The sequence below is a fragment of the Pelodiscus sinensis genome, chromosome 1 (assembly GCF_052426305.1).
Source record: "Pelodiscus sinensis isolate ZL-2025 chromosome 1, ASM5242630v1, whole genome shotgun sequence".
NCBI lineage: Eukaryota > Metazoa > Chordata > Testudines > Trionychidae > Pelodiscus > Pelodiscus sinensis.
In genome coordinates, this window is record NC_143052.1 from 196616775 (window position 1) to 196642862 (window position 26088).

Sequence of the window (26088 nt, forward strand, 5' to 3'; positions counted from 1 at the left end):
GCCCCAGCTGTTCTGTCCCAGGCTCCAGATTCAGCCACTGTTGAAACTGATCAGTGGCTGATTCCAGGAAGCTGGGGGCAGAGCAACTCTGCCTCCGGCTTCCTGTAGTCAGCCCCTGGTCAGTTTCAGCAGCAACGGCTGAATCTGGAGCCAGTTCTGAGTTACGTACAAATTCAACTTAAGAACAAACCTATAGTCCCTATCTTGTACGTAACCCGCGGACTGCCTGTACTCCTGTCTCGGCCCTTCCTCCTGCCTGTTGATTCACTGCTTATAGTAGCCCAGCAGCTGATGGAGTAGGGGATGGCTCCCGACCACTGAAAGCATATAGTGAAAGAACTGTAGGTTACCTTGAACATAGTTTAAGTAGGCACCAGTAGCATTTTATCTTTATTTTTCTTGTAACTTATTTCTGATGCTTATGCTTCAATATTTGTACTTGCTTGAAATCTAACATTGTGGTTAATATACTTGTGTCCAGAAAAGTCAGTTTTAGGTGGCAAGCATATGTATATTTCTATAAAAGAGAAGAAATAATGGACTTATCTGAGATAAGGTTAGGCAGTACAGGATGTGCATGTTGGGGAGGGGGCAAGGAACAAGATCCAAGACTGTGGGTGTGTTAGGGTCACAGTGCAATGTAACCAAGGCTGTCAGAGCCAACACTCTCATGTAGATGGGAGTGATTTATAGGCTGGAGGGTTTGTGAGTAGTCCAAGCTGGAGGCTATCAGCGAAGCATTGTAGTTTAGAGGGTCGGAGCGACACAGCTACTCATTAGTCTGGATTGTATCCTGATTAGGGCTGTCAGTGAGTCTTTAAAAAAACTAATTTGCCATCTGAGAACACTTCATTAGAAATCCTAGACCTACTACTATGCAAATAAATTTGAGTATTAAGGAACTCCATAACCAAAGTATGGTGCAGTGGGCAGAGAAAGTCAGAACTTGCTAAATTGCTACAGCTCCCTTTACAACTCACCTTATACTACAAGGCTACGTCTACACTGGCCCCTTCTCCAGAAGAGGCATGCAAAGCAGGTAAGTCAGAATAGGGAAATCCGCGGGGGATTTAAATATCCCCTGCGGGATTTAAATAAACATGGCCGCCGCTTTTTTTCCGGCTTGGGGAAAAGCCGGAAAAGAGCGTCTAGACTGGCGCGATTCTCCGGAATAAAGCCCTTTTCCGGAGGATCTCTTATTCCTACTTCAAAGTTAATTCCTACCCCTTCAAAGAGGTGCGGCACTACCCCTTTGAAATGCCAAGGTGCTGCATGGGACCCTGGATTCTGGGGAAATACTGCTCAGAACCCGGGGTTAGTTGGGGAGTTCCCAGCTGCCACCAGGCTCCACAGCTCTTTGGCATTTTAAAAAGGCAGCGCCGCTGCACAGCTGATCCCCAGCTCAGCTCTGCGGTGCTGCTGCTTTGAAGTACTCCTCCTATCCCCTTTTGCTGCCTCTATCTCATAGAAATAGACTAGTTGGATAGTCGACTAGTCTTTAACATCCCTAGGTCATAGTAGACAACAAGCTAAATGAGTCAACAGTGTGACATTGTTGCAAAACAAACAAAAAACAAAAAAACCCAAAACATGATTCCAGGAGTGTTGTGAGCAAGACAACAGGAGTCATTCTTCTGCTCTACTCTGCACTGGATAGGCCTCAGTTAGAGTATTTTATCCAGTTCAGGGTAGTGGGCACCACACTTCAAGAAGGTTGTGGAAAAATTGGAAAGGGTACAGAGAAGAGCAACAAAAGTGGTTAAAGCTCTGGAAAACATAACCTATAAGGAAAGACGGAAAGAAGTGCATTGGGGCGGAGGGAGGTGTTTTTTTTTTTTTTTAAGTTTGGGGAAGAGAAGACTGAGGGGACATGAGCTGTTTTCAAGTACCTGAAAGGGAGTTACAAGGAGGGAGGAAAAGTGATAAGGAGTCCTGTGGCACCTTATAGCCTAACAGATTTATTGGAGCATAAGCTTTTGTGGACAAAGACCCACTTCGTCAGATGAATCCAATGAAGTGGGTCTTTGCCCGCGAAAGCTTATGCTCCAATAAATCTATTAGGCTATAAGGTGCCACAGGACTCCTTATCACTTTTGCAGATTCAGACTAACACGGCTACCCCTCTGATACTTGACACCATGCAAGGAGGGAGGAAAAATTGTCCTCCTTGACCTGTGATGACAGGACAAGAAGCAATGGGCTTAAATTGTGACAAGGTAGGTTTAGGTCGGGCATTAGGAAAAACTTCCTGTCAGGGTGGCTAAACACTGGAGTATATTGCCTAGGCAGGTTGTGGAATCTCCATCACTGAATATATTTATCAGGCATAATCTAGGTGGTTCTTGGTCCTGCCGTGAGGGCAGAGGACTGGACTTGATGACTTCTTAAGGTCCCTTCCAGTTCTAGTATTCTATGATAGTTGAGGAGCATGAAACCTCACATGGAGTGTCATCAAGTATGATAAGGGGGAAATATAAATATGTGCTGTAGCCTTGAACCATGGCAGGTATTATTGGGATGGCATAGTGTATGGTACTGGAGTTACAGTGTGCATGAGGGTTAACATATTCCAATGTGGGCATTGAGGGGCCCCCGTCACTACACACACTATAAATAGTGTGTGTAGTGACGGGGGGCCCCTCAATGCCCACATTAGAATATATCGTTGCAGTGACTGATTTGGGGAGATGGCAGTTTGTGTGCACAATACATACAGAGGAGATGCATCTGTGTGTGGTAGAGGCACAAGTGGCACAGTGGGTGGCAAGGGGTGTGTGCTATCTATGTGCACTGAGTGGCAATGGGTCTGGGTATGTGTAGTAAGCAGGACTGAAGGAACTGAATAGCATGGGAGAAGTAGTGGGTGGCATGGGGGGTGAGAATTGTATGTGCCAGGCAGTGTGCACACTGGCTGTCACGGGTGTGTGCGCGCTGTGGGTAGCACTGGCTGGCATTGAATGGAGATGTGCACTGTAGGCATTGTGGGTGCAAGTGTGTGCACGGGGGGGGGTGGCACTGTGTGGGTGCAGGGAATGGCCGCGTGTGGTGTGCGAGCAGTGGGTCTCACTAGGTGTGGAGAGGGCGAGTGCGGAGCTGGGATTCGGGAAGCAGCGGGTGCCGGCACTAAGGATATGGGGGTAGCGGGGTGCCGGGGGCGGGCGGCGGCGCTACGGAGGTGGGGGGCGGTGAGTGTGTGGGGTGCGGGGGAGACACACGGCGGCGCGGCTGCGGGCGCCTTTAAGTGGCGCTGGCGGGCGCTGGCGGCGCACTCCGGCGCTGGGCGGGCTGCTGCGAGCCGGGCCTTTAGCTGTCTGCGCCGATCGCCTGACGCTCCCCGCCTGAGCCTGGCGGCTCCGCGCTGCCCGGCAGGCCCCGGCCCCTGCCCCGGCCCGGCCGCGTGGAGCAGCAGCAGCAGCAGCGGGGCAGGGCGCGCGGGCGGCATGGAGGCGGAGGCGGAGGCGGAGGCGCAGTGCCGGGTGCTCTCCATCCAGAGCCATGTCGTGCGCGGCTACGTGGGCAACAAGGCGGCCGCCTTCCCCCTGCAGGTGAGCGGGGCGCCCGGGCTCGCTGCTTCCCCGCAGCCGGGCGCGGCGCTGGTCCCCGGGCAGCGAGGAGGCGGGCGCGGCGCTGCATCGGAGGGTGCCACTGTCTAGGGACGCCGTTTGCCCAAACAGGTGCACGTCGGCTCTTCCCGAGCCTGTGCCCCGGGGCTGAGCATAGGACGCTTTCTGATTGTCAAATCCTCAGTCCTATTACTAGCTGCTGCAGCAGTTGTTAGGTGTGTAAATGAGGATTGACTTGAATAAATGCGTGGAGTTAAATACCGTGGTAGGTGGGTTTCAAATGGGTCTGGAAATGCTTCTGGGTAAGTTCGTTGTTTTTAAAGATCATACTTTTAGTGCTTTATATTCTCAAAGCATGTTTCCAACACCCCTTTGGTATATATGGTTGTGACTATTTTCTTCCACTATTTGATCTGAGGAAGTGGGTCTGGCCCACGAAAGCTCATCATCTAATAAACCATCTTGTTAGTCTTTAAAGTGCTACATAGTCCTGTATTTTGCTCCTGTTTTAGAAAGCATGCTTCATCAGATATCATGTGTCATACTCTCATTTACTGCTGGGTCAGCACTAGAAGCTGTGGTTCACCCCATGTGGAGCACTACAGTCATATGTATTTTGGGTTCTCACCTTGGTCAGAATCCTGCATTGACCACTGATGAAGGTGGGAAGCCAGATTTGATGGACCAGTAATTCCATGTGCTATGGGATTCTGTGTACTTGTGTAACTATGATCCACAATAAACAAATGTAAGTGCAACGAAGTCATAAGGACATTGATTCCACTGCTTACATTATCCAGAGTTTGGATAAAATAATGTAAGGAATAATGTTCCTTTAATTATACATGTGGGGCAGGCCTGTAAGGTTTAGTCTGACAACTTTTGCCTTGTGCCTTAAATGCAGGTCTGGGAGCAAATACCTTGGTTCTAGCTACTCTATCACTATTCTAATTTCTGTGTGTGTCCATTTTTCATGTTATTAAAATGGGAAAATAACCCATAACAATCACAACCTATATGAGGCAAACTTTAATGCTTGCAGAGTACTTTGGATGGAATGCACTGAAATATTTTTAATTTTAAAAAGTACCTACCGAAGTAGCAGTGGATGCTATTACAGAATTCAAACAGTGCAAGTCTTTAAAGCTCCTTGGTGCATGTCATATGATCAGAGCTATTGGTGGAGGGAACCTGTGGGCCATTCCAAGAACCAGAATGAAAATAGTTTGGTAAATATTCCAAATTGCTGTTGTGACATTTGGGTATCTTATTAGTCATCAAAACTGTGAGATGGAGTTATCTTCAGAACCCTTTACTTACTAATTCACCAGGGGAAGGGGACAGTGTCAGGCTTGGGGATTTGTTCTGTAATTTTGGTGCTCCCTTACGCCAAATTTCCCTCTTGTTCTGTATCCGTGGAAGAAGGGTTAAATGTGGTTCCTTACAGCAGAGCCAATGAATTCTGGTACATGGTTAGACAAGAGGTATACAGATCGAGGAAGTTATTTTTACTTAGTAGAGGACAAAGTAGTTCCAGCTTAATGACAGAACTACTAAAATTTAAATGAATATTTTTATCGGAAGGATGAAATAATCTCTTAATCAGGCCAAGTGTGGCTATTCCTAATCATTTCCTTTTGGGCATATAATATAGCTCTTTTTTCCAGTGAAAATGTTATCTCTAGTTATATTTTTACATTTTATTGAAAACTTAGACCAGATTTTCAGTGGATGCACTGGCATAAGTGCTGAGAGTAGCTTGTGACTACATGAGTTCTAATCACATTCTTGGATCTCCTTTGTTAAACTGTTTTCTTACCTCCACTAATTTTCTTACAAAAGGTACTAGTAATGAGGTTCCCAGCTTATGTATTCTTCAAGCTTCAGAAAAGTATATATGAAGACTACAAAACAATTACTGTTGGGGATGATTCCAGGCTTTCAATATAAAGTGATCATTACAGTTGTATATAGCTATCAAGAGGTGTTCCGTTTATATAGTCAGAAAAGGATCCTGCATCACCTAATAGCTTGTTATACTAACGCTTATTACTAATCACTTTTTGGCTAAAAGAAACTGAGAGTTTTGGCAAATGGAAACTAAAGGAAGCTCCTGAAAGACCATTAGTCGTCATGCTTCTAAAAGAGAGAGGATAATGCTACATCTGTAGATGCCTGAAAGATGAAAGGGCACCACACAGCGTGTGCTGCAGATGCAATGGGATTTACAAATAGAAAGGGAACTTAATTCCTTGGATTTTTTTTCAAAAGAGCTTAAATGCAAAGCGTATCCGTATGGTGTGTGTTGGGGGTTTCTCCTTATCACTAGTGCAGCCTCACTAGTAAGGAGGTTAAAATGTGAATAATCAATCAATTGAGTGGTTGATGGAATTTTCATGGACTACCTGACTAGCCGATAAGGTGGGGAGGCACTCATTACCCCTGCTACAGCTCTACAATTTAAATGTAGTAGGAGCCGGGCAGCAGCTCCTATCACCCAACTTCTACTACATTTAAACGGCTGAACTGCAGCGGGGTTAGCTCTCAGGGGTGGCGTGAGCTGGGACTAAGTAGTCCATGCTCACGTCACCCCAGGAGCTAACTCTGCTGTGGCTTTGCCTTTTAAATGTAGTGAGAGCCCTGCCCTAACCAGTGGAGATGGTGCTGGGGGGAGCTGGCTCTCCCCTGCACCTGCTCCTGCTGCCATCCACTTTGTTGCCTCTGATAGAAGCAGCAGTGTGTGTGTGTGTGTGTGTGTGGGGCAATAGTTAGTATTATTGACTCAACTACCCGCTAAGCCTAGGCTTATCAGATAGTCAACTACTTGACTAATTGTTTACATCCCTACTCACTAGCGTAGCACTAATGCAGCTGGGTCAAAATAGTGGGGTATCTTTTTACCATTCTTGTAGATCAGAATTTGTTGTGGTAAAAATGTGTTTGCCTTGTCTACACTAGCTTTCCTTCTGTTGTTACCATCACTCTGATAGTGCAACACTATGTCAGGCCAAAGTAGGGCTGTCAACTGTCTGATTGTGCAGACTCAAAGGCTCTTGTGCTGCTTCTTTTCTGAAGCCCTGACCCCCATTTTCTCCATTCCATCCGCCTCTTTCACTCACTTTGACCAGGCAGGGATTTGGGACACAAGAGGAGAGTATGGACTCTGATAGAGAGTTTGGGTGTGAGAGATGGAGCCAGGGTATAAATACTGGGAGGGAGTTGGGGTGTGGGATCTAGACTGGGTCAGGAGATTGGAATGTGAGAGGGGTTTGTCACTTACATAGGTGGTGTAGCTCCTGAAGGTGTATCCCTTTGGCAGTGGTCCACAGTGTCTCTATGTGCCACTGTCTGCAGATACTGTCCCTGCAGCTCCCATTTGCCACAGTTTCAGGCCAATAGTATCTGCAGAGTCAGCGCTCAGTGAATAGACACACACATGCCCCTTTGCCTCCAAAGGCTGCAGTGATGGTGCTGGCCACTTCTTGGAGTGGGACAAAGTGAAAGCAGATAAAGGAACCTGCTTTCGCATCACTACTGTGCTGGACTATTAGTGCCCAAAATCTGCTGGTTTGGCTGAGGTAGCATCTGGGAGAAAGGGTGTGATTCCTGGTGAAAGTGGGAGTTGGCAGCCCTAAGCCAAAGGCATCTATCACCATGTGCCGAATAAAAGCAACGTGGCATAATCACTAATTACTCTGGTTTCTTACACTCTCCTGTTCACCTCCCCATGACTGCAGGGTTTTTTGTTTGGAGAGAAATTATAGGGTGACTCTTTTACCCAAAAATTAAAGTAAAGTGCACATCTCGGTACTTGTACAGATAAAAAGTAGACTGTGCCCTGAAAGAAAGCCATAGAATAAAGAAAATCAGGCCCACATATTTATAGCTTGCTTGCTGTAGGTGGAACCTACTGAAGCTAATACTTGTTAAAACTTCTGTTCACTTCAAGTTCTGCAACAAGAGCAAATCTTTTTAAAAATTAACATCTGTTCTTTTAACAGGTCCCTTTCTCTACCAAATATCTACTGCATTAAAAGGTAAAATGTTGAAACATACTGCCTTTGTTAATTGTGCAGTGTTCACTTTTTCTATATTGATGCTGTGTTACAAGTATTTGTTAAAGTATTTTTGAGTTGCCAGGGTGTGTCTGTGATTGGCTTCTTCTGCAATTAAGCCAGGAAAGAAGTTGTTAATGGTTACTCATCCAGAGATAAATTACACTTCTTCATGTTCTTTGAACGTATGTACTTTGAGACACTGCAGATGTGTTAGTTAACCACAGGTGGACGGTCCGCATGCCTTGACTCTTTTCCACACACAAAGGTTGAGAGCAATGATTCCCAGAAGAGTTTCATCTGCATTATACATTTTACCTTGTTACACTTTTAAATAAGTTTCTGCTGACCCAGTTATGCTGGGTGGTGTGCAGGGAGGGTTGGGGTGGTAATTTTGTTGAACTGCTAATTTTAGAAGCTGTTCTCAAGGTAGTCTTGAATGATTTCTAAAAGTGGTGTTAACAGAGCTAATTCACATTCACACAGTCTGCGCACTGTTAGTTAAAAATTCAATGCTGCCAGATTTGTAATATGGAAAGGCCATTGACCTGCAGAGTTTCCATTGTACAGGTTTTCATACAGTAGAAGTCATTTATCCTTTACTATGGGCTGTCTTGCTTTCAGTGGCATATAGCTTGTGGAAAACATGCATGTTTTCCACCATATTTAACTTTTTATTGTATTTATGCTCTTCACTTGAAGCATCCCCTCGTTTCTAAAAGTGTATATAAAAGTTGTGCCACTGATGTGTATGTGGTGCTGATAGCTCTGGAGACTGAAGTCCTTCTCTAACCACATGAGATGCAGGAGGGCAGATGCTTTGCTGAAGTATCCTAAACCTGACCTAGTTCGGGATGGTAATTTTTGATGGGGGGGGGGGGAGGCACTCCAAGAATTTGATAAGTGGCCAAGGTCTGCACTCTTCTATGATATTAATGGACATATGGGATCTTTGATGGAGGTTGGGTGCAGAAGGGAGCTTGGGGTAGGATACTGGGGTGCATGGTCTGAGGGGGGTTATTGGTAGGAGAGGATTCTGATCTGGAGGAGGAATATATGAGAGGGTTGAAGATCTGGGAGGAGATTATAATCTGGGGCCAGGGAGCAGGGTTTGGGGTTGTGACCTGGGGCATGAGGTTTAGATGGTGCAGAAGGATAGGTTGTGACCTGGGGCAGAGTGTTGGAATGTGGGAAGGAGTGGGCTGCTAGGTGTTGGCTCTGACCAGAAGGTGCTTACTTAGGCAGCTCCTGGCCAGCAGCCTAGTGAAACCCTCAGGCAGGTTCCCTGCCTCCTGTGCCCCTGCTCACATCTCAAAACATGTGCATCTTTCTGTGCCTCTTGGGGAGGAGGGGAAGGGCTTTGCGCTCTGTTTATACCACAAGCATGGCCCAGGAAGCTTCTGAGATGTGGATAAGTCTCTTCTAGGAATAGCTTGTATTTTGTGGCATGTCTTCACATGTGATATCACAGTAGCATTTCGTACCTGTCAGAATGGCCTTCATTCAGGTCTGGAACCTGAAAGTGTGACCGACTTTGTATTCTATTACTAAAGAGCCACCTAGTCACCTATAGGTATTTCAAACATTATTTTTAAACTGAATTTTCCATCCTTAATTCAGTTTTTATAATGTTGAGTTCACATGATTATTGCCTGACATCCCTGAAATATAGGGGAATCGCCTCTGTATTTTCATGTCTTGATTCTATTAGAGCAGCTATCTCAAGGAGGGCGTTAAAAGCATTGACAAAACACCACCACTTGGATGTAGATAATGAGATTCTTCGTGGTGGGTTATAATTTAGGTGAGACAAACCTCCCTCTTGTGGAACAAAAGACCTTTTGAAATGTAGTCTGTGTAGACTTCTCTACTGAATGGAATGAGCTGTTGGCTCAAGCAATAATGAAGATGGATGATACTAATTCTTGGCTCTTTCCGTGACTCTTCCATACACTTAAATATTTCTGGTCACTTTGGAATTCGGAAGGAGGTGAGAAACAGTGCTGAACACTGAAAAATGGCCATTTCTTTGTTGATTAGAAATGGGTTCAAGTATAGATATGAACTTCCCTCAGGTTTGTGGGTGTTCAGATTTTGAAGCTTAGGCTGAACTAATCGCTCATGCTAATTTTTGTGCTTGACAAAACAGGTGTAGAGTTTGTTTTTGTTGTGACCTTTTTTACAGTATAGTAAAAAAATGTGCTGTAAAGATGTATAGCAGGGGTGGGGAGCCTAAGGCCAGGCTGGCTTGCCTGGATCTGGCCCCTGAGGCTTGGGGTTCCCCCCAGCATTGGAGAGCCCACGCTGGCAGTCCAGCCCCCTGCTGTTCCTCTTCAAGGCTGGAGCACACAAACTACTAGCCTGGACCCACATAGGCTCTGGCATGCTGTGAGGAGAGTGTCTTTCTCCTTCTCAATCAGGGGCCACGTGAGTGAGGGGTAGGGTTTTCCCCCACCCCCTGCTTCTCACTTGTGTGTGGCCACCTACCGATTTTTCTGTGGGTCAGCAACCCCTCTCCCGCCCCCCCCCCCAAAGGTTCCCCACTCCTGTGCCTACAGAAAGGCAGTCCTTGTCTTCTTACCACTTAAAATGACAGAGGGCTGGTGGAAGGGGTGCAACATATTATTTATCTAGAATCTAGTTTCTGTGAGGAAAATCTTTGCTGCCCATAACACTCCATGGCGAGTGTTTGTAGGCTATTATCTTGCTATGTCTTCAATGAAGAATTTGTAATCACATAAATCTGCATTTTATTCGTTATTAGGTGTCCGAGCCTAGAGCCTCAGATGGTGTAAATTAGGGATATCAACGTATAGTTGACTGCCCAATTAACTGATAAACCTGGGCTTATCTGTTAATCTTGTCGACTACACATGCTCCCCCACCCTTGCTGCCTCTGTGAGGAGGGGGGGAGGACAGGAGCGGGAGATGGTGCCTGTGAGGAGCTGGCTTTAAGCATGCTCCCATGAGCACTGGATCCACCTGTCTACCTTCCCTCCTGCCTCTCGTGCTGCTTCCTCTGATAGAGGCAGCACTGTGGAGGGTGAGGGGGGGCAGGCTTGATCTGATAGGTGCAGGGAGCCAACTTTTGAGCAGGCTCCTCATGCGTGCCAGCTCTACAGACCCACCTATCCCCCACTTCCCCGCTGCCTCCTACAGGGACAGCAAGGTGGGGCAGGCAGGAGCTGGTGCTGGATGAGGAGAGCTTAATAGCTGGTTCCCCCCAGCACCAACTCCATGGTGCTGCCTGTCTTCCCCTCCCCTGCCTCTGAGACAGAGGCAGCGGGGTGGGGGTGGGGGGTGGAAGGGAGCTCATTGGGAGTGGGTCCAGAGTGTACTGGCTTCCAGCCCCACCTCTGGGGATATCAAATAGTCATGTAATTGCTAAGATTTCATGTGGTTGCCTGACTATTCAATTACACAATATCAAACATCCCTAGTGTAAATTGGCATAGATTTACCGACTTCAAGGTGAATCTCTGCCCTGTTTTTAAGAGCCATTTTGCTTAATTAGAGACAATTGGAAGATTGGAAAATGTTTGTCACTTTATTTGTTCTTTGGAATCCGTCAGCTGAAGAGGCATGACAGAAAGGCCTGCTCTAATTTGTTCTGCCATGTGAAAAGCAGACATGAGGCTCATGAAGCAAGGTTAATGTTGGGAAACACGGGATGTGATTAAGAAAATGTCAGCCTCCAGGGGGAGAGTGGTTGGCACGATGCAATGTAGCTCCTACATAACCTGATCAGGATTGGATACTTATCAATAAGTAATGTAAAATCTTGATCGCTGTCAAAGCCCTATCTTGACAAACTGTTCTTACTTTTGACAGCTACTGGAAGAGCCTTGGTTTTGGCAACACTGGTTTAGTTTGTCAAGTCTTAAACAGAAAATGTTATGCAGATTCAGCTGATGTCTTGCAAGCTATAATTCAGCCTTGAACGTTGATGATGTGAATTCAGCTGTGACCTCAGCACTAGTCCCTTTGCTATTTGGAGCAGTTATGAATAGAGTAAAACAGAAAATGATATCTATATTTTCTCCATTTGCTAGCTTCATAAATAGATTTCAGAGCACCATCACGTTAGGGCTGTAAAGATCGGAAAATTAAATGACTGATTCCATATCCCATGAGACTGTAACTTCTCTGTTGGGGAAAGCAAAAATACATTCTTACCAGAGGATAATTTGGGTGTTCCCTTGCTCGAGCAGACGTCAGAAAATGACTGTCTCCCCTGTGACAGGGTGTAGACGCTGTGGGGGTAACTTCTGTTCTGTTGTGGCACATGTTTGTAAGTGGTCTTCTTGACCCTGGAACCTTTCCAAGCTCCCTGCATTAGTTTGAATCAGTACTGAATAGTGCTCCAACATTCTGATTAACGCTGATGTTTCACCTCTCCTAACAAGATATGAAAGATACTAAGAAATCAAAGCTAATCTATAGTAAAGATGACAGAGATGTCCATGCTTGCAGCAGGGTAGCCACAAAAATAAATAAAATCAAATTAAAAAAAAAAAATAGTACCTGCCATCAGCAAGCATGGTCTATAATGCAGAGATCAGAGTCCTTGCCCTGTCTGAGACAAACAGCTGAGCACTCTCACAAAGATGGCGTTCAAGCAAGGCAGTGTTTTCCCTTTTCCTCCGCACATTGGTGGCTAGTTCATTTTATTGAGTGATAAAGAGCTTGTTTTCTACATGGGTGCAGTTGTGTATTGGAATGGGTATGTTTTTATATGATTTGTGACTTCTCTTACCAAACACTAAATAATCATCTAAATCTTGCTGGTAGTCATTCATAGTCTCTATGTTTTGGTCAGTTTTTGTGCCCTTCATTCAGAAGAGGCAAGAAAAGTGAAGTAACGTTTACTAGAAAATGTGTAGCCAGTTAGAACTTCAAAGTTGGATGTTTTTGCAAAATGGTAAAGTAGTTTATAGTGGCATAATTAAGTTTCCAGCGTTGAGGTCTAGCTTTTACTGATTGTATTTCTTAACTTCATTGCTTTCTCTTTTCAAAAAATTATAAATGTGAAATACTTCATGCTTTAAATCTGAGATTCTAATTTTTGTAAATTAAAAATTAACATTCAACTTAGACTTTTTTTTGTCTAAAGATGTTTATCTAATGCCTAGAATGACTAAGCCAGAGTTTGAGGTATGGACTTTCTTCAGTTAAACTTGTTTATTTGCCAGGTGTATAGTAAGTAATTTTCACTGCTTCCCCTGTTTTGGTAGTTATTCAGTCCTTTCCCGTTTGTGAGTGGCAGGGGAAGGGAAGACAGCAAGGAGAGGCAGGGGTCAATACTTATTTTTAAAATGAGGAGGAGGGGAAACACATGATTGTAAATTCAAACTGGCAAAAGAGCTCAGGCATATCTATGGAATCTAAGGTGACTTTACTGAACTTGAAATCAAGGATACTTTGGATAAAGTCAATAACACCTCAGTGAGAGAGATAAGTGTTTCATACCTTTCACAGCTAAGGCCTGGGTTGCTTAAAGTCACAGGCAAGTTGGTGGTGTAGAGTTGGAAATTGAATTTGGGAGTCCTGACTTTTGCTCTTCTGCCCATCACTGTAAGACTACTCCTCTCATAATTCAGGAGTCAAGTGAACTGAGGTACACAATATGTTAGAACAGCCAATTTCAGCTTCAGTTGTAGTCACTGAAAACAGAATTGGGCCTTTGGTCATTCATACTATAGTTACCAACACAGTTGAGTAACTTTCTGTCTTAAGGTTTTGTACTGACCTTAATATCTGAATGCTTCCCATTAGCAAAATGAAATCTGCTAGTCAGAGACCACCATGAAGTATTTGACTTTTCTCCTTAGTTGGGTTTTAGGAATCTCCCTCCTTGATGTACGTTTGATATTTGTTGTATACTGTTTTTTTAAAAGAGAGCTGACATCTGAAAAACAAGGATGAGTTAGTATGTGATTCATTTATCAACCTTCTGCCTGAAGTAATAAATGGATCGCACACTAAATCATTATAGCTAATGAAAGTTAAATATTTTAATAGGACAGTCTCTCTCTTAAAGAACAGATCCACCCAGAACATTCTGATTTGAGCAAAAGAACAGTGTTGAGGACCATATCAATGGTAAGACTTGGGTGATCAAATGTCCTGATTTTATAGGGACAGGCCCAATATTCAGGGCTTTCTCTTAACACGGCCTGTATTACTCCTCAATCCCTGTCTGTTCATCCTATGTAAGACATTACAGCACAGCTGTGTCTACACTGCACCCCTTTTCCGGAAAAGGGATGCAGATGAGACAAGTCGGAATTGCAAATGAAGCGGGGGATATTTAAATATCCCCCGCTTCATTTGTATAAACATGGCTGCCGCTTTTTTCCGGCTCGCGGCTTTGCCGAAGAAAAGCGCCAGTCTAGACGGGATCTTTCGGAAAATAAAGCCTTTTCCGAAAGATCCCTTATTCAGGGCTTTATTTTCCGAAAGATCCCGTCTAGACTGGCGCTTTTCTCTGGCAAAGCCGTGAGCCGGAAAAAAGCGGCAGCCATGTTTATACAAACAAAGTGGGGGATATTTAAATATCCCCCGCTTCATTTGCAATTCCGACTTGTCTCATCTGCATCCCTTTCCCGGAAAAGGGGTGCAGTGTAGACACAGCCCTACATACCCAATCATCTGTAAGAAATGTCCTTCTAAAAAGAACCCAGAGACGTGTAATTTGCATGGGCATTTTATGCATAAGTTAGTCATCGTTTATTAGTACTTTTCCTTCGGATGCTGTTCAATACATAGAAATAGGCCAGAGCCATGATATTTAGATCTAGAGCTGAACAATCGGATATGATACTCTGAAGTCCCATCTCTGAAAATACATGTGTTATATTGCCCATGACTAGTTAGGTAGAGTCATGGATCAGTATGTTAGTAGAAGCAGCAAGAGGATCTCAAATCTGTGGACTCGGGCAAATAGCATGTCATAATATTTAGCAACTTATAATGCAAATTATAAGATACAGGGAGCAGACTCAGCTTATGTAGTGTTAATAGCAAAGCTCCTATTTGCTATGTTGGGAGCAGAGTCCAATCCCTCACTTGCAGAGGAGGGTAAATACATTCCTAGGCTGGGAGGTTTACATTTAGAGGTGCACATTCAGAGATAAAGAATAGGGTGGCTTTTGTTTTCTTCCCTTTTGAAAAGGAGCAGCATTTGGGGAGAGGAGGGTAGATGTTGAGATTTTTCTTACTTTCCAATTCCCAGAGCCTTAAGTCAATCCTATACAATTCAATCATTTAATTGAATGCCAAATGTATGCCCAAACAGAGATTAGCTGCACGAAAAACCTCTGTCATTGTTAGTTGGGTTGATATGGACCTGAACTGTGTGACGCAGGGAAAGACGATGATTGCTGTGTGCGTCATCCAGACACAGGAGGATGTTTTTTGGAGAAAATGTACATGGCACATGATGAGAAGTTGTTCCTGTACTGAAAGAAATACCTTTCAGGGAAATACGGTGGAGGCTTACACTGTGTGTTCTTGGTGTCGTGAACTGAATAATATTAGTGTTGCAGCCTTTGTCTTTCTGTGGGAGAGGAGAAATATAAAACAGAATGATTTGATCATATGTGCTGTGATTTTTGAAGGAACATCTTTAAAAATGCATTAGCCTTCCCTTGAATTTGGCTGAATTAGATATGTTCACTTACGTTGTGAGCTTTCTTAGGGGAAAGCAGAGAATTAGTGAATTTGCTTTCAGTTGATTCCTGTGCTTCAAGAGAAGCTGCTGTAGTCTTTCCTTCTTTGACAGCCATTCTATTATAGTCAGGTCAGCCAATCCACAGCAAGCTGAAAAAATTGCAGTTCTGTCTGTGGAGAGAGGCTTTGTTCTTACATTAGCCTTCAGTATGTCTTGCGCCGTGTACAATATAGAGAGCTTCAGAGGGGTAGCTGTGTTAGGCTCTAACTGAAAAACCATAAAAAACCCAACAAAGCTTTGTTAGTCTCTACGGTGCTGCAAGACATGTAGATGGTATCCTTGAAAGCTCATGAAGCCATCTAGATTTGTTTTAGTCTCTAAGGTGCTGTAGGACTATTCATTGTTTTTAAGGGTTTTTTTATATAATAGAGAGCTGTCTGTAAAAGCTGAAAATGGGTGCATATACACTCATACGCACATTTTAATTTTTTGTACCTGTGACTATAGTCACATAGCTGGAGTAGAGTGATTTGGAATCTGGACTATATTCATGGATTGTTGATTAATTTCTTTGGTACCCTGCAGCCAATTAATCTTTCCCCACATACAGGTGGCTTTTGCTACCCATTCTGTGGAACCGTTTGAGGCATTGTCTAGTATGCACCATGCCAGAGTCATTTCAACAACAGTAATTACCTACTGCTTCTCAGTCTCCCTTAAGGTGCTGTATTCTGACAGCTAGCCATTGTTCCTGAACAGTGCAGGTTGTCTTAATCAAAATATGAGGCAACTATAACTTTGCCTTGGGAGTACAGGCAGTCCCCGAGTTACGCGGATCCGACTTATGTCGGATCCACAGTTATGAACGGGGTTTTTCTCGCCCCGCAGGACTGGAGCGGTGGGATGCCCAGATGCGCCGCGGTCCCGCCGCCCGTGTCCTCCGGGGCGAGAAAAGCTGCTCTGCGTCTCCCTGGTCTGCTGGAGACCAGCAGACCAGGGAGACACGGAGGAAAGCCTCTGAGGACCCGGGCAGTGGGACCACGGTACCTCTCAGTCCGCCGCCCGCATCTCCCTGGTCTGCTGGGGGGGGCGCAGCTAGTGCCCCCCCTCCCCCCCCCCCCCGCAGACCAGGCTTTTCTCCGGACGCCTGTGGTAGAGCAGCTGGGGAGCTGCCGGTTGGTCCCGCAGTGCCGCTCTGGGCGCTACTGGACCAACCCGGCAGCACCCCAGCTGCTCTGCCCCAGGCATCCTGATTCAGCCGCTGCTGGTCAGTTTCAGCAGCGGCTGAATCTGGACGCCAGTTCCGACTTGCATACAGATTCAACTTAAGAACAAACCTACAGTCCCTATCTTGTACGTAACCCGGGGACTGCCTGTAGTCCAAAGAGAGCAAGTGAGCTTTTGCACCTGCTTAACAAAATCTGTAACATCAGTTAAAAGTCTGTGGCTTTTCTTTGTAAACCAGGCTTATTTCAGGAAGCCAATTAGAAATTAGTTTAAGCTAAACTGAAACTACTCTGTAAGCCAGTGTTTGTATAGGGTGTTGCTCCAGTTGAACTTAGGCTACATCTATACTACAGCTGGACTGATGCTCTGGAAATCCAAAGAGGTCTATTTTAGTGGGTCTAGTGAAGGCCTGCCAAATAAAGCACAGATCGTTCTCCAGTTGACCCTGATACCTAACTCTTCTCATTCAAGTTTAATTAAGTCGATAGTAGAGCATCTCTTGTTGATCAAGCACATTGTTTGCACTGCAGTAATTTAACCTGTCTTATATTGATTCTAGCTGTATTATTCGTGTAGGTGGAGTTGTGTAACTTAAGTCTACTTACACATAGCCTACTGCAGTAACACCAAATGGATTTAGGTTACAATGGTGCAGTATTCTTCTTTCAAGAACATCCTCATGTAAGCTTAGGTAAGAGTTCCAATAGCATTAAAATTGGGCAGGCTGATCTTCACTTGTGACACGGGCAAGATGCTTAATCTGTGTGCCTGCTCTAATTCAACCATCTACCAAATAAATAAAACACAGTTTTATGTACTAAAAAGTGCACAGTAGTGTGTTTATGTAACATCCATCAATCACTGCCTCGTAGCTTGCAAGAAAATGTAATTTCCTTGTAGAAAATGTTCATGTTTAAACTATTTTGCTTTTGTTTTGTTTTTTTCATCTGACATAGGGACATGAAGTCAAAACATTCTTTCCTGGGAAGGGATTCCTGAAAGAACTAAAATGGATTATTTATTTATTTATGATGAATTTGCTGGCTTTCTACCTGGAAGTTACTTGTCAATTTCACTTTGTCATTGACGAGAACCTTCCAGCCAGGCTTCTAGGAAGGATGCCTGTCCAACTCTGAGCCTCATGCTGAGCCAGGGTTGGGGAACCTAAGGCCTGAATCTAACTCCTGAGGCTCCCCTCAGCCTTGTGGAGCCCACACTGGCACTCCAACACCCGCTATCTTCCCATGGGACTAGAGCACACCTTCTACTAGCCTGGGCCCTTCTAAACTCTGGTGTGCAGGGGAACGTGGAGAATGGCTTTCTGCTTTTCAGTGGGTGGCCATGTCAATGAGGGGTTGTTTTGTTTTGGTTTTTTTTTTGCCTCTCACTTGTGTGTAGCCCCTGACTAACTTTTTTTCTGTGGGAAAGGGTTCCCACTCCTGCAAGCCCTGCTGCTGTAGAGAAGAGAACTGGAGTTCTCTGCCTCTCCCTGCAGTGGCTGCTGGAATACGATCACTTGATTTATTCCTGTTAATAAATTAAAAATTTTAGACAAATTCTGCAAAAAGTGAATTTTTCACTGAAAAATCATTCCAGTGAAAAATTGTGTGCTTTGTGCTTATATATTACCTCAGGCCAAGATCACAAAGTACAGTTATGTAATGAATCCTTCTGATCTTGTGAAAACATTTCATTGCTCCTCAGCTTCCTAGTTATTTATGAGCTCTTAAGGAATGGAAATCAGTTTTAAAAAGAAGTAGTATAGGCTTGTGTGGAGTGTGCTATATTTATCTGCTCACAGCTTGTAGTCTGTAGTAACATATTTCTAATTGTAGCGATGCAACACTTGGCATTGCAGCTTACAAAAACAGAAATTGATTGTGTTGGTGGGGGCACATGCCAACTCGCTCTCAAAGTATCTGTGTTTTCAAGTCATAGCTTTAAGCAATGTTGTAGCAAGAATACGCTTACTGACCTTGTCTTTGTTTTGACTATTTTTTATAAGACTTCTCAGTACTTTAAAAAATTCGGAGTTCTGGAATATTGCTTATAGTTCATATAAACTTTAAATTTAATTATAGGAATGTTGCTGACAAATCTACCCCATCTATATTGTCCTTAGTGCCCAGAAAAGAACTATATTTTATACCAATAATTAAAATTAGCCATGAACTAGGTATTTGACTTTCAAAACATAATTGGCCTGCCAACCGATTAAATATTGTAAAATATTTGACTGTTGACATTTTAAAGCATTAGTTTATTAAAATAGTAAGAACAGTAACAAAGAATAAAACATTACCAACTGATGTTACTTGGCCAGTCAGCTGTCTGGCTTCCCAAGCCTAGCTGTCTCTAATGCCAGAACAAGTGAAGTGCCCAAGGAATTTAAGCACAACTGGTATAATTCTCTAAAACGCTACATACGTTCATTATTATGCTTCTCTTACAAGCCAATAGATCATGACACTAGCTCCACAGCAAACAAACATCTACATTTCAGGCATCTGGCAGTGTGAGCAAAATAGATTCTGTTCCCACAGATTCCGGGGCCCCCTTATAGATTTTTCACAGCTCTGACTGACATTGTTATAAGAAAAACTTAAACAAATAGTCTGGTAGCACTTTAAAGACTAACAAAACATGTATATGGTATCATGAGTTTTCGTGGGCACAACCCACTTCTTCAGATGGCCAGAGTATTGGAAGTCCAGATCCAAGAATAAATAAGGGAGGGAGGGGGAGTAGGAAAAAAAATTGAAGAGGAGGAAGAAAAAAAGACAGTGAGTATATAAGATTCAGGGGGTAGCCGAGTGAGTCTGTAACAGGAAAAACTTAAAACAACAATTAGTCTAGTAGCATCTCAAAGACTAAATAGTTACAAGAAGCTGATTAAAAACCATTAGTTAGCACTTGGAAAGGAAGATGACCAACACCAGATTCTACACAGACATCAAGAACCATTGGCACCTTCGTTGGTTGGTTGGTTGATAATGTGTGCGCCATCGGATATCATGATTCAGACCATTAGAATAAGATTCAAACTTGTGAATGATGTTAAGCTCCAGTCCTTCTCTGTGTATTTGGCTTGTGGAATTAGTCTGAAAGAAAACAGCGATTTGGCGATCCATTAATGAGTGTCCAAGACTCAAGTGTTCTTCTTCAACAGGTTTTTGTGTGTTGTCTTTCCAATATCTGATTTGTGTCCATTAATTCTTTCCCATAGAGATTGTCCAGTTTTGGCCAATGTACATTGCAGTGGGGCATTGCTGATGTTTCATGGCATAGATCAGTGTGTTTCAACCTTTTTTTATAAAGTACCTTCTTTAAAAAAAAAAAAAAAAAAAAGTACCCCCAGTACTTGGAGTTTTCAGACACACAAACATTTTTTCTACCATTGCAACACAGTTGTTTAAACAACTTAATCATAGCCGGGCGGATGATGACATTTTTGGGTGTAAAAAGTACAAAAATAATAAAGCGCTATAAAACGTAAAATTCAGTTTTCTCCAAATTTCAGTTGTTGATGTACCCTCCAGACTTCTCTTGCATACCTCTAAGGATACTCATACCACTGGTTGAGAAACACTGGTATAGATCACATTAGTGGATGTGCAGTTAAATGAGCCTCTGATTTGGTGGCTGATGTAGTTCAGTGTTGAAAATGCTTGTGTAGGTGTGTGAGCAGAGTTGGCACCAGGGCTGATTGCAGGGGTGGGTTCCTGGATGCTTATAATGTAGCTGTGCTGCATGGTTACTGGAAAGAATTTGTTTCAGGTTAGGGTGTTGTCTGTAAGTGAGAATTTACACCCCCCCCCCCCCACCCCAAGGCCTCTGAGAGTGAGGGGTCAGGAGAGGTTGTAGATTTTTGATAATGCATTGGAGGGGTTTAAGTTGTGAACTGTAGGTGATGACAAGTGCGGTTCTGTTGTTTTCTCTTCTGGGCCTGTCTTGAAGGAGTTCATTTCTGGGTACTTTTTTTTGGCTCTGTTTGGCTCTGAACTTTGACCATCTATCACTCCTTTTTGACCTGAGCAGTTGTTAGAGTAGTCCCGGGTGGCTGCCTCATATGGCAACGTTACAGTGATTTTTATCTGACCAAGACAGCAGCACACATTTTAAATAGCAAAAAGGGATGCATGGAAGTGGAACCTTTAGACTGTTTTCTTGGGGGAGGGGGGGAGGAGAAGTTCTCATATGTCTGGGCTGTCCTCACTTGGGCATTCTGAGTGCAGAAGGTAGGAGGCTGCAAGAGACCTTAAAAAATACTTTGCCTCTATAGATAGGGTTGCCAGATGGTTTAACCAAAAACATCGAACCCCCCCCCCCTTGTCCTCCCTCCCCCCCCAAAAAACCCCTTGGAAAAAATTCTCTGGGGGGGGGGAAGGGGGAGACCAAAGTTGTTGAGCAAAAGAAACCTTCCCCTTCCCCCCCCCCCAAGTTGTTAATCAATCAATAAATAAATAGCATGGCCCCTTTAAGAAATGCCTTTGAGACTTTTTGGCTTTAACAGGCTGCTGGCAGCCATCTTGTTTTCTGGCTCTGGGCCAGACAGCTCACCGGGGAGTGATACCATTATTGGACCTAACCAAGTGAGTTATAAGATCAAGAACACACATTCCTGAGCATCCAGAAATATAATCTATGCTATCGTGTGCCGAAAGTGTCCGTCTGCTATGTACATTGGACAAACGTCTCAGACACTTCGCCAAAGGATTAATGCCCACAAAACAGATATCAGACAGGATCACAAAGAAAAAACCATTTCTTGCAATTTCAACCAGAAAGGACACTGTCTCAACGACTTAACTACCTGCATTCTGCTACAAAGACCTTTTACATCTGCACTTGAAAGGGAATCCTCTGAACTGACATTCATGCTAAAATTCGACACTCTCCGGAGGAGAGGGGGGATTGAACAAAGACCCCAACTACCTTACCCATTACAAAGATAGCTTCCCCAATTATCACCTCTAATACCATTAGCTCACAGACACTTACCTTCCTTTCGGGGGGGAAATGTGTTCTGAAATGTGATTTGTCCTTTTCATATGTGTTCCTTTTTTTTTATTGCAACCTTTGGTATATATGGTTGTGACTATTTTCTTTCACTATTTGATCTGAGGAAGTGGTTCTGGCCCACAAAAACTCATCATCTAATAAACCATCTTGTTAGTTTTTAAAGTGCTACATAGTCCTGCATTTTGCTTCAGCTACACCAGACTAAGGGTGTGTCTAGACTACAGAATAGTGATAGAAATGTAGCCGTGTTAGTCTGGGGTAGCTGAAGCAAAATGCAGGACAATGTAGCACTTTAAAGACTAACAAGATGGTTTATTAGATGATGAGCTTTTGTGGGCCAGACCCACTTCCTCAGATCAAATAGTGGAAGAAAATAGTCACAACCATATATACCAAAGGACACAATTAAAAAAAATGAACACATATGAAAAGGACAAATCACATTTCAGAACAGGAGGGGGATGTGGGAGGGGGGAGGAAGGTAAGTGTCTGTGAATTGACGATATTAGAGGTGGGGAGAGTGGGATGTTTGTGAGTTTTGTCGACAAAACTATACCTGCATCTACACTACCGCTGAGTTCTGTCGACATAACGTCGACAGAACTCAGCAGTTTTATCGACGCTGGAAAACCTCATTTTACGAGGCATAACGCCTTTTGTCAATAGAGTTCTGTCAACAGAAGGTGTTATTGCATCTAGGGTTGTGTCTAGACTACAGGGTTTTGTCGACAAAGCAGCTTGCTTTGTCGACAGAACTGGCTGTAGTCTAGACGCTTTTTGTTGACAGAAGCTTTGTCGACAGTATCTGTCGACAAAACTTCTGTCGACAAAAGCCTGTAGTCTAGACGTACTCTAACACGGCTACATTTCTATTACTATTAGGTGATGAGTTTTCCTGGGCCAGATCCACTTCCTCAGATTCTTACTCAGGGAGAACACCTAATGATATCAGTGCAAATTTTGCCTCAGTGAGGATTGCCATTCTAGACCCCTCCCTACTCCTTGGTTTTGCAGCTCCAAAGACAAACTCTTAACAGTTCTTGCATTTTGCTTTTCTGGGACTTGATCTTGTCAAGTGAGAGGCAACACCCTATTACTGAGTGATGTGTTAACATGTCCAGTTACATCTAAGTAAGAAAAGTCTCTCTTGCCTTTATAAAGTGAAATTATTCACTGGATCTCCACTATCTTAAGGAAACAATTGGCTTAGAAATAGAAAGCTAAGAGTTATCAGTGATGTGTCAAACTGGAAGGGAGTTAAGTGTACCACTTCAAGGTTGTCAAGAGACTAGCACTTGCAACGTATTGTATTTATCACCTTCAGGGGAGAGTTACTTCACCAATGACAGATACACAACTTAGACTTAGTAAATACAGATAAGTGGTTATATGTAGGGTTAGAAGGATTCAGTTTTTAATCAGTAAATGTTGGTAAACATTGATTTCACTGGTCACACAAAGTGATAAAAAAATATTTCCATTGATTAGCAAAATAAGAAGAAAGTGCTGCTTGAGAGTTTAATTTTAAGGATATGTACATTATGTATATTGTCAATATGGCAATTTTGTTGTAATGGTTATAAATAACTTTGAATTTAACATGTATTGTTTGTATAGTAATTATCTGATTCACTCTCCCCCCCCCCCCCTTCCCCAAACTGAAAATGTAGGTGATATGAGTAAAAAAGCTTACATATTATCCATGGAAATTATATTAAAAATTGATTTCTGCCAGCTTCAGTTGGACAATAAATTGAAAAGGCAGTATATAGTGAGACACTTGTCCTTTTATTAAACCTCCTTTATTTTAACTAAGTAATTCTCTTTACAGTTTAAGACCATACAGAGGAATTAGTTTAGTACTCCAGACATTTTACCAAGAGATTTACTATAGCCATAATTGGATGGTTAAAAAAACCTCTCCCAGCCCCCCATATTCTCCTCTCCTTTATCTCCCTTTCACCCCATTTTAAACTTTCAAATCACTATTGGCCCACCCATTATTAAATGACTTCAACTAGTTTTATGGCCAGAGTAGCATAGAATCAGGGTCTGAAGAACATAAGAATTGCCTGTAATACTTTAGTATAGACTGATCCATTTCATTGTTACTGTGTTATTTATTATACAGTTAAACTGGGTTAATTTTAGCAGGAACTGACTTCGTGTAGGCAGGAAAGTGGAAAGTCACCTTAGATGGCTTTTGACTAGGGTTGTTAAAATGCATTTAAATAATTGTGTAACAGCTGAAAATTTCACATGATCCGGTGTAGGGATGTAGAAGTGTACTCAATTAACCAGTAAGCAAAAGCTTATATAACTTAGTTTTATTTTTATATCTATCTGTCTAAAGTCAAAAACTACATACACTACTAGATAAAGTTCAGATTAAATTTTAAATAGTCTGTTTTGTCTCCTTTATATCTCCCAATCCCATCAGTGCAATTAGACAGTTCTGATCAGTTCCCTAAAGGGAAATAGAAGTAGCAACATCTGATTTGTAGTTCTTTCTTCAGATGTCAAAGAATCCAAGTTACAAGAAGATTTGTAGATATTGCCATATCAGGAAAGGCTTTGCTGGCAGAAAATGCCTCATCATTCTAAGAGCACCTGCTACTGAGATGTTAGTAAGATTTTTGTTTCAAATCTGAGTGATAGCAGTATGTTATCATATGCACACCATTTTTTTTTTCAGGGGGACACAACAGACATGTATATCTCAGTTTTCTAGTAAAATCCTCTCCCCACAAGCAACAAAACTTAGCAACATCCCAGTGGCTTATTCACACCTATTTTTATAATGCTCTAAGATACAAAAAACAAAGCCACCTTAGATTGCTTTTTGCAGCTTTTGCCTTGAAATCTATGATACGGTTGGGCAGAATAACAGGATGATGGATGGCCTTCACAGAAGCTCTCTGTCAGCTGCTCCTTGTCAAACTGACAACACATCTGTTGGAAAATAATGTCTAATTGCAAGTTTCCTTAGACTATGATCTTCTTACACTGCAACTTTCTTCTAGCAGGATCCCATGGCACTTTAAAACATGAATGTCCACCAAGAGTTCAGCCTCCGGAGGGAGAGATGTGAGACAGTAGGATGGGTTACTTGTTGTAAAGTTGGCTTGGGTTTTACCAGCCAGTTCAGTGTGACAAACATATGTAGTAAGGAGTTTGGGAGGAGATCCTGAGCATGAGATGCTAACTTGGAAGCTGGCTTAACCACGTGCTCTTAATTTGCACTTCAAATTGAAAACAGAGAGTGCGGGTGCCTGATTCTGAACTAGGGTATAGACACAGAAGACTCAAGGGGGGTTATTTTTCAAATGTAGGTGCTACAGCAGTGATACTCGGATCTCAGTGGTTCAGGAGCCAAATTAGCAATAAGCATTACTCCAAAGAGTCACAATAGCAAGAGTTTATTTTTATTTTTTCATTTACTCTATAGTCACAGAAGAACAACTGACCCAGTGTTCTACATTTGGTTAATAACATAGTAAAAGAATTTTGATTGGTTAATTAAAGCATACTGTGCTTTGATATCATGTGCTGCAAAGAGCCATGGGGGAGATGTTAAAAAGCCACTTGTGCCTCAGACTGAGTAATTCTGTATCATAGGTAGGGAGTCCTTGGCTGATTTGTATTTGGACACTCAGGTATTTAAGTGAACAGACAGTGTATTTATTGTCAGTAGTATGTATCTGGATGCTGGATTAGGTTGCCATGTTTTTTTTCTATTTTGTTGCTTTGCTCTGTATTTCACTTCCATACATGGACTTTTTATAGGGCTTGAAAAAAATGTTGACCCTGTCTCTGAAGTGCTAAGTTTACTAGTTCTGGGGGAAAATGGAACTTGCTTTCCCCCTCTCCCTGCATGTTTACATCAGTCCTGTTTCCTACTAGCATAGCTTTATTTACCAGCCAGAAAATTCAGGTGTTCACATCAACTAATTTTGCAACAAGGAAAATTGGTTAATGCCCACTCTGCTGGGCTCAGCTTTGGTTGTCCTTGTATCTCTTCTAGGGATAGAAGAAGTCTTCAAGCACTTAAGCTCTTCCTTCCACAGCTGGGCTGATCTTCCCCCTCGACCTCCTGCAAATCATGTTAACTGTGGTGGCTCAGCCACACTCTTCCCTCACTTCTCACCCCCTTTCAAAAAATGGGTGGCACTTGGACTGCTCTGCTCCCCACATTCTGACCGTCTCTCTCCTATTAAGAGTTTTTCTTCACTGCAGAGGTTACTGAGGTGTTCAGCACTTGTGACAGTGTCAGCTGTGCATGAGCAGCCATATTCAAATTACTGTGGTCTTACTTGTCTTTTACTCACCCCTCTGTGGCACTAGCACTTTTGGTAGAATCATAGGATACACCTTTCTGCTGTAGTAAGCTGGTTTCCACTGAATTGTGGGAGAACCTGTCAGTCCTTCTGGGCATGTGGGCAGAGAGAATTGTGGGAAGGCATGGGAGGACTGTATGTCCTCCTAGAAGGTCTGAGTATGCATTGTCATTACAAAGTGCACAGGTTACAAGACAAGTGAAATTAGCACC

The 26088-nt window shown here is 43.2% G+C and overlaps 1 protein-coding gene across 2 annotated transcripts in view; it reads left to right on the forward strand.

Annotated features, from left to right (window-relative positions):
• The first annotated feature begins 3173 nt into the window (after nucleotides 1-3173).
• The window catches only part of PDXK (pyridoxal kinase), a 76432-nt gene continuing 53517 nt past the window's right edge, over nucleotides 3174-26088 (forward strand). The window contains exon 1 of one of the 2 annotated variants that reach the window (XM_075912532.2): nucleotides 3174-3545. In XM_075912532.2, coding sequence (XP_075768647.2) covers nucleotides 3441-3545 — 105 coding nt within the window. In that variant the 5' untranslated portion in view covers nucleotides 3174-3440. The remainder of the gene's footprint in view (nucleotides 3546-26088) is intronic. The other variant, XM_006137930.5, reaches the window with a different exon arrangement.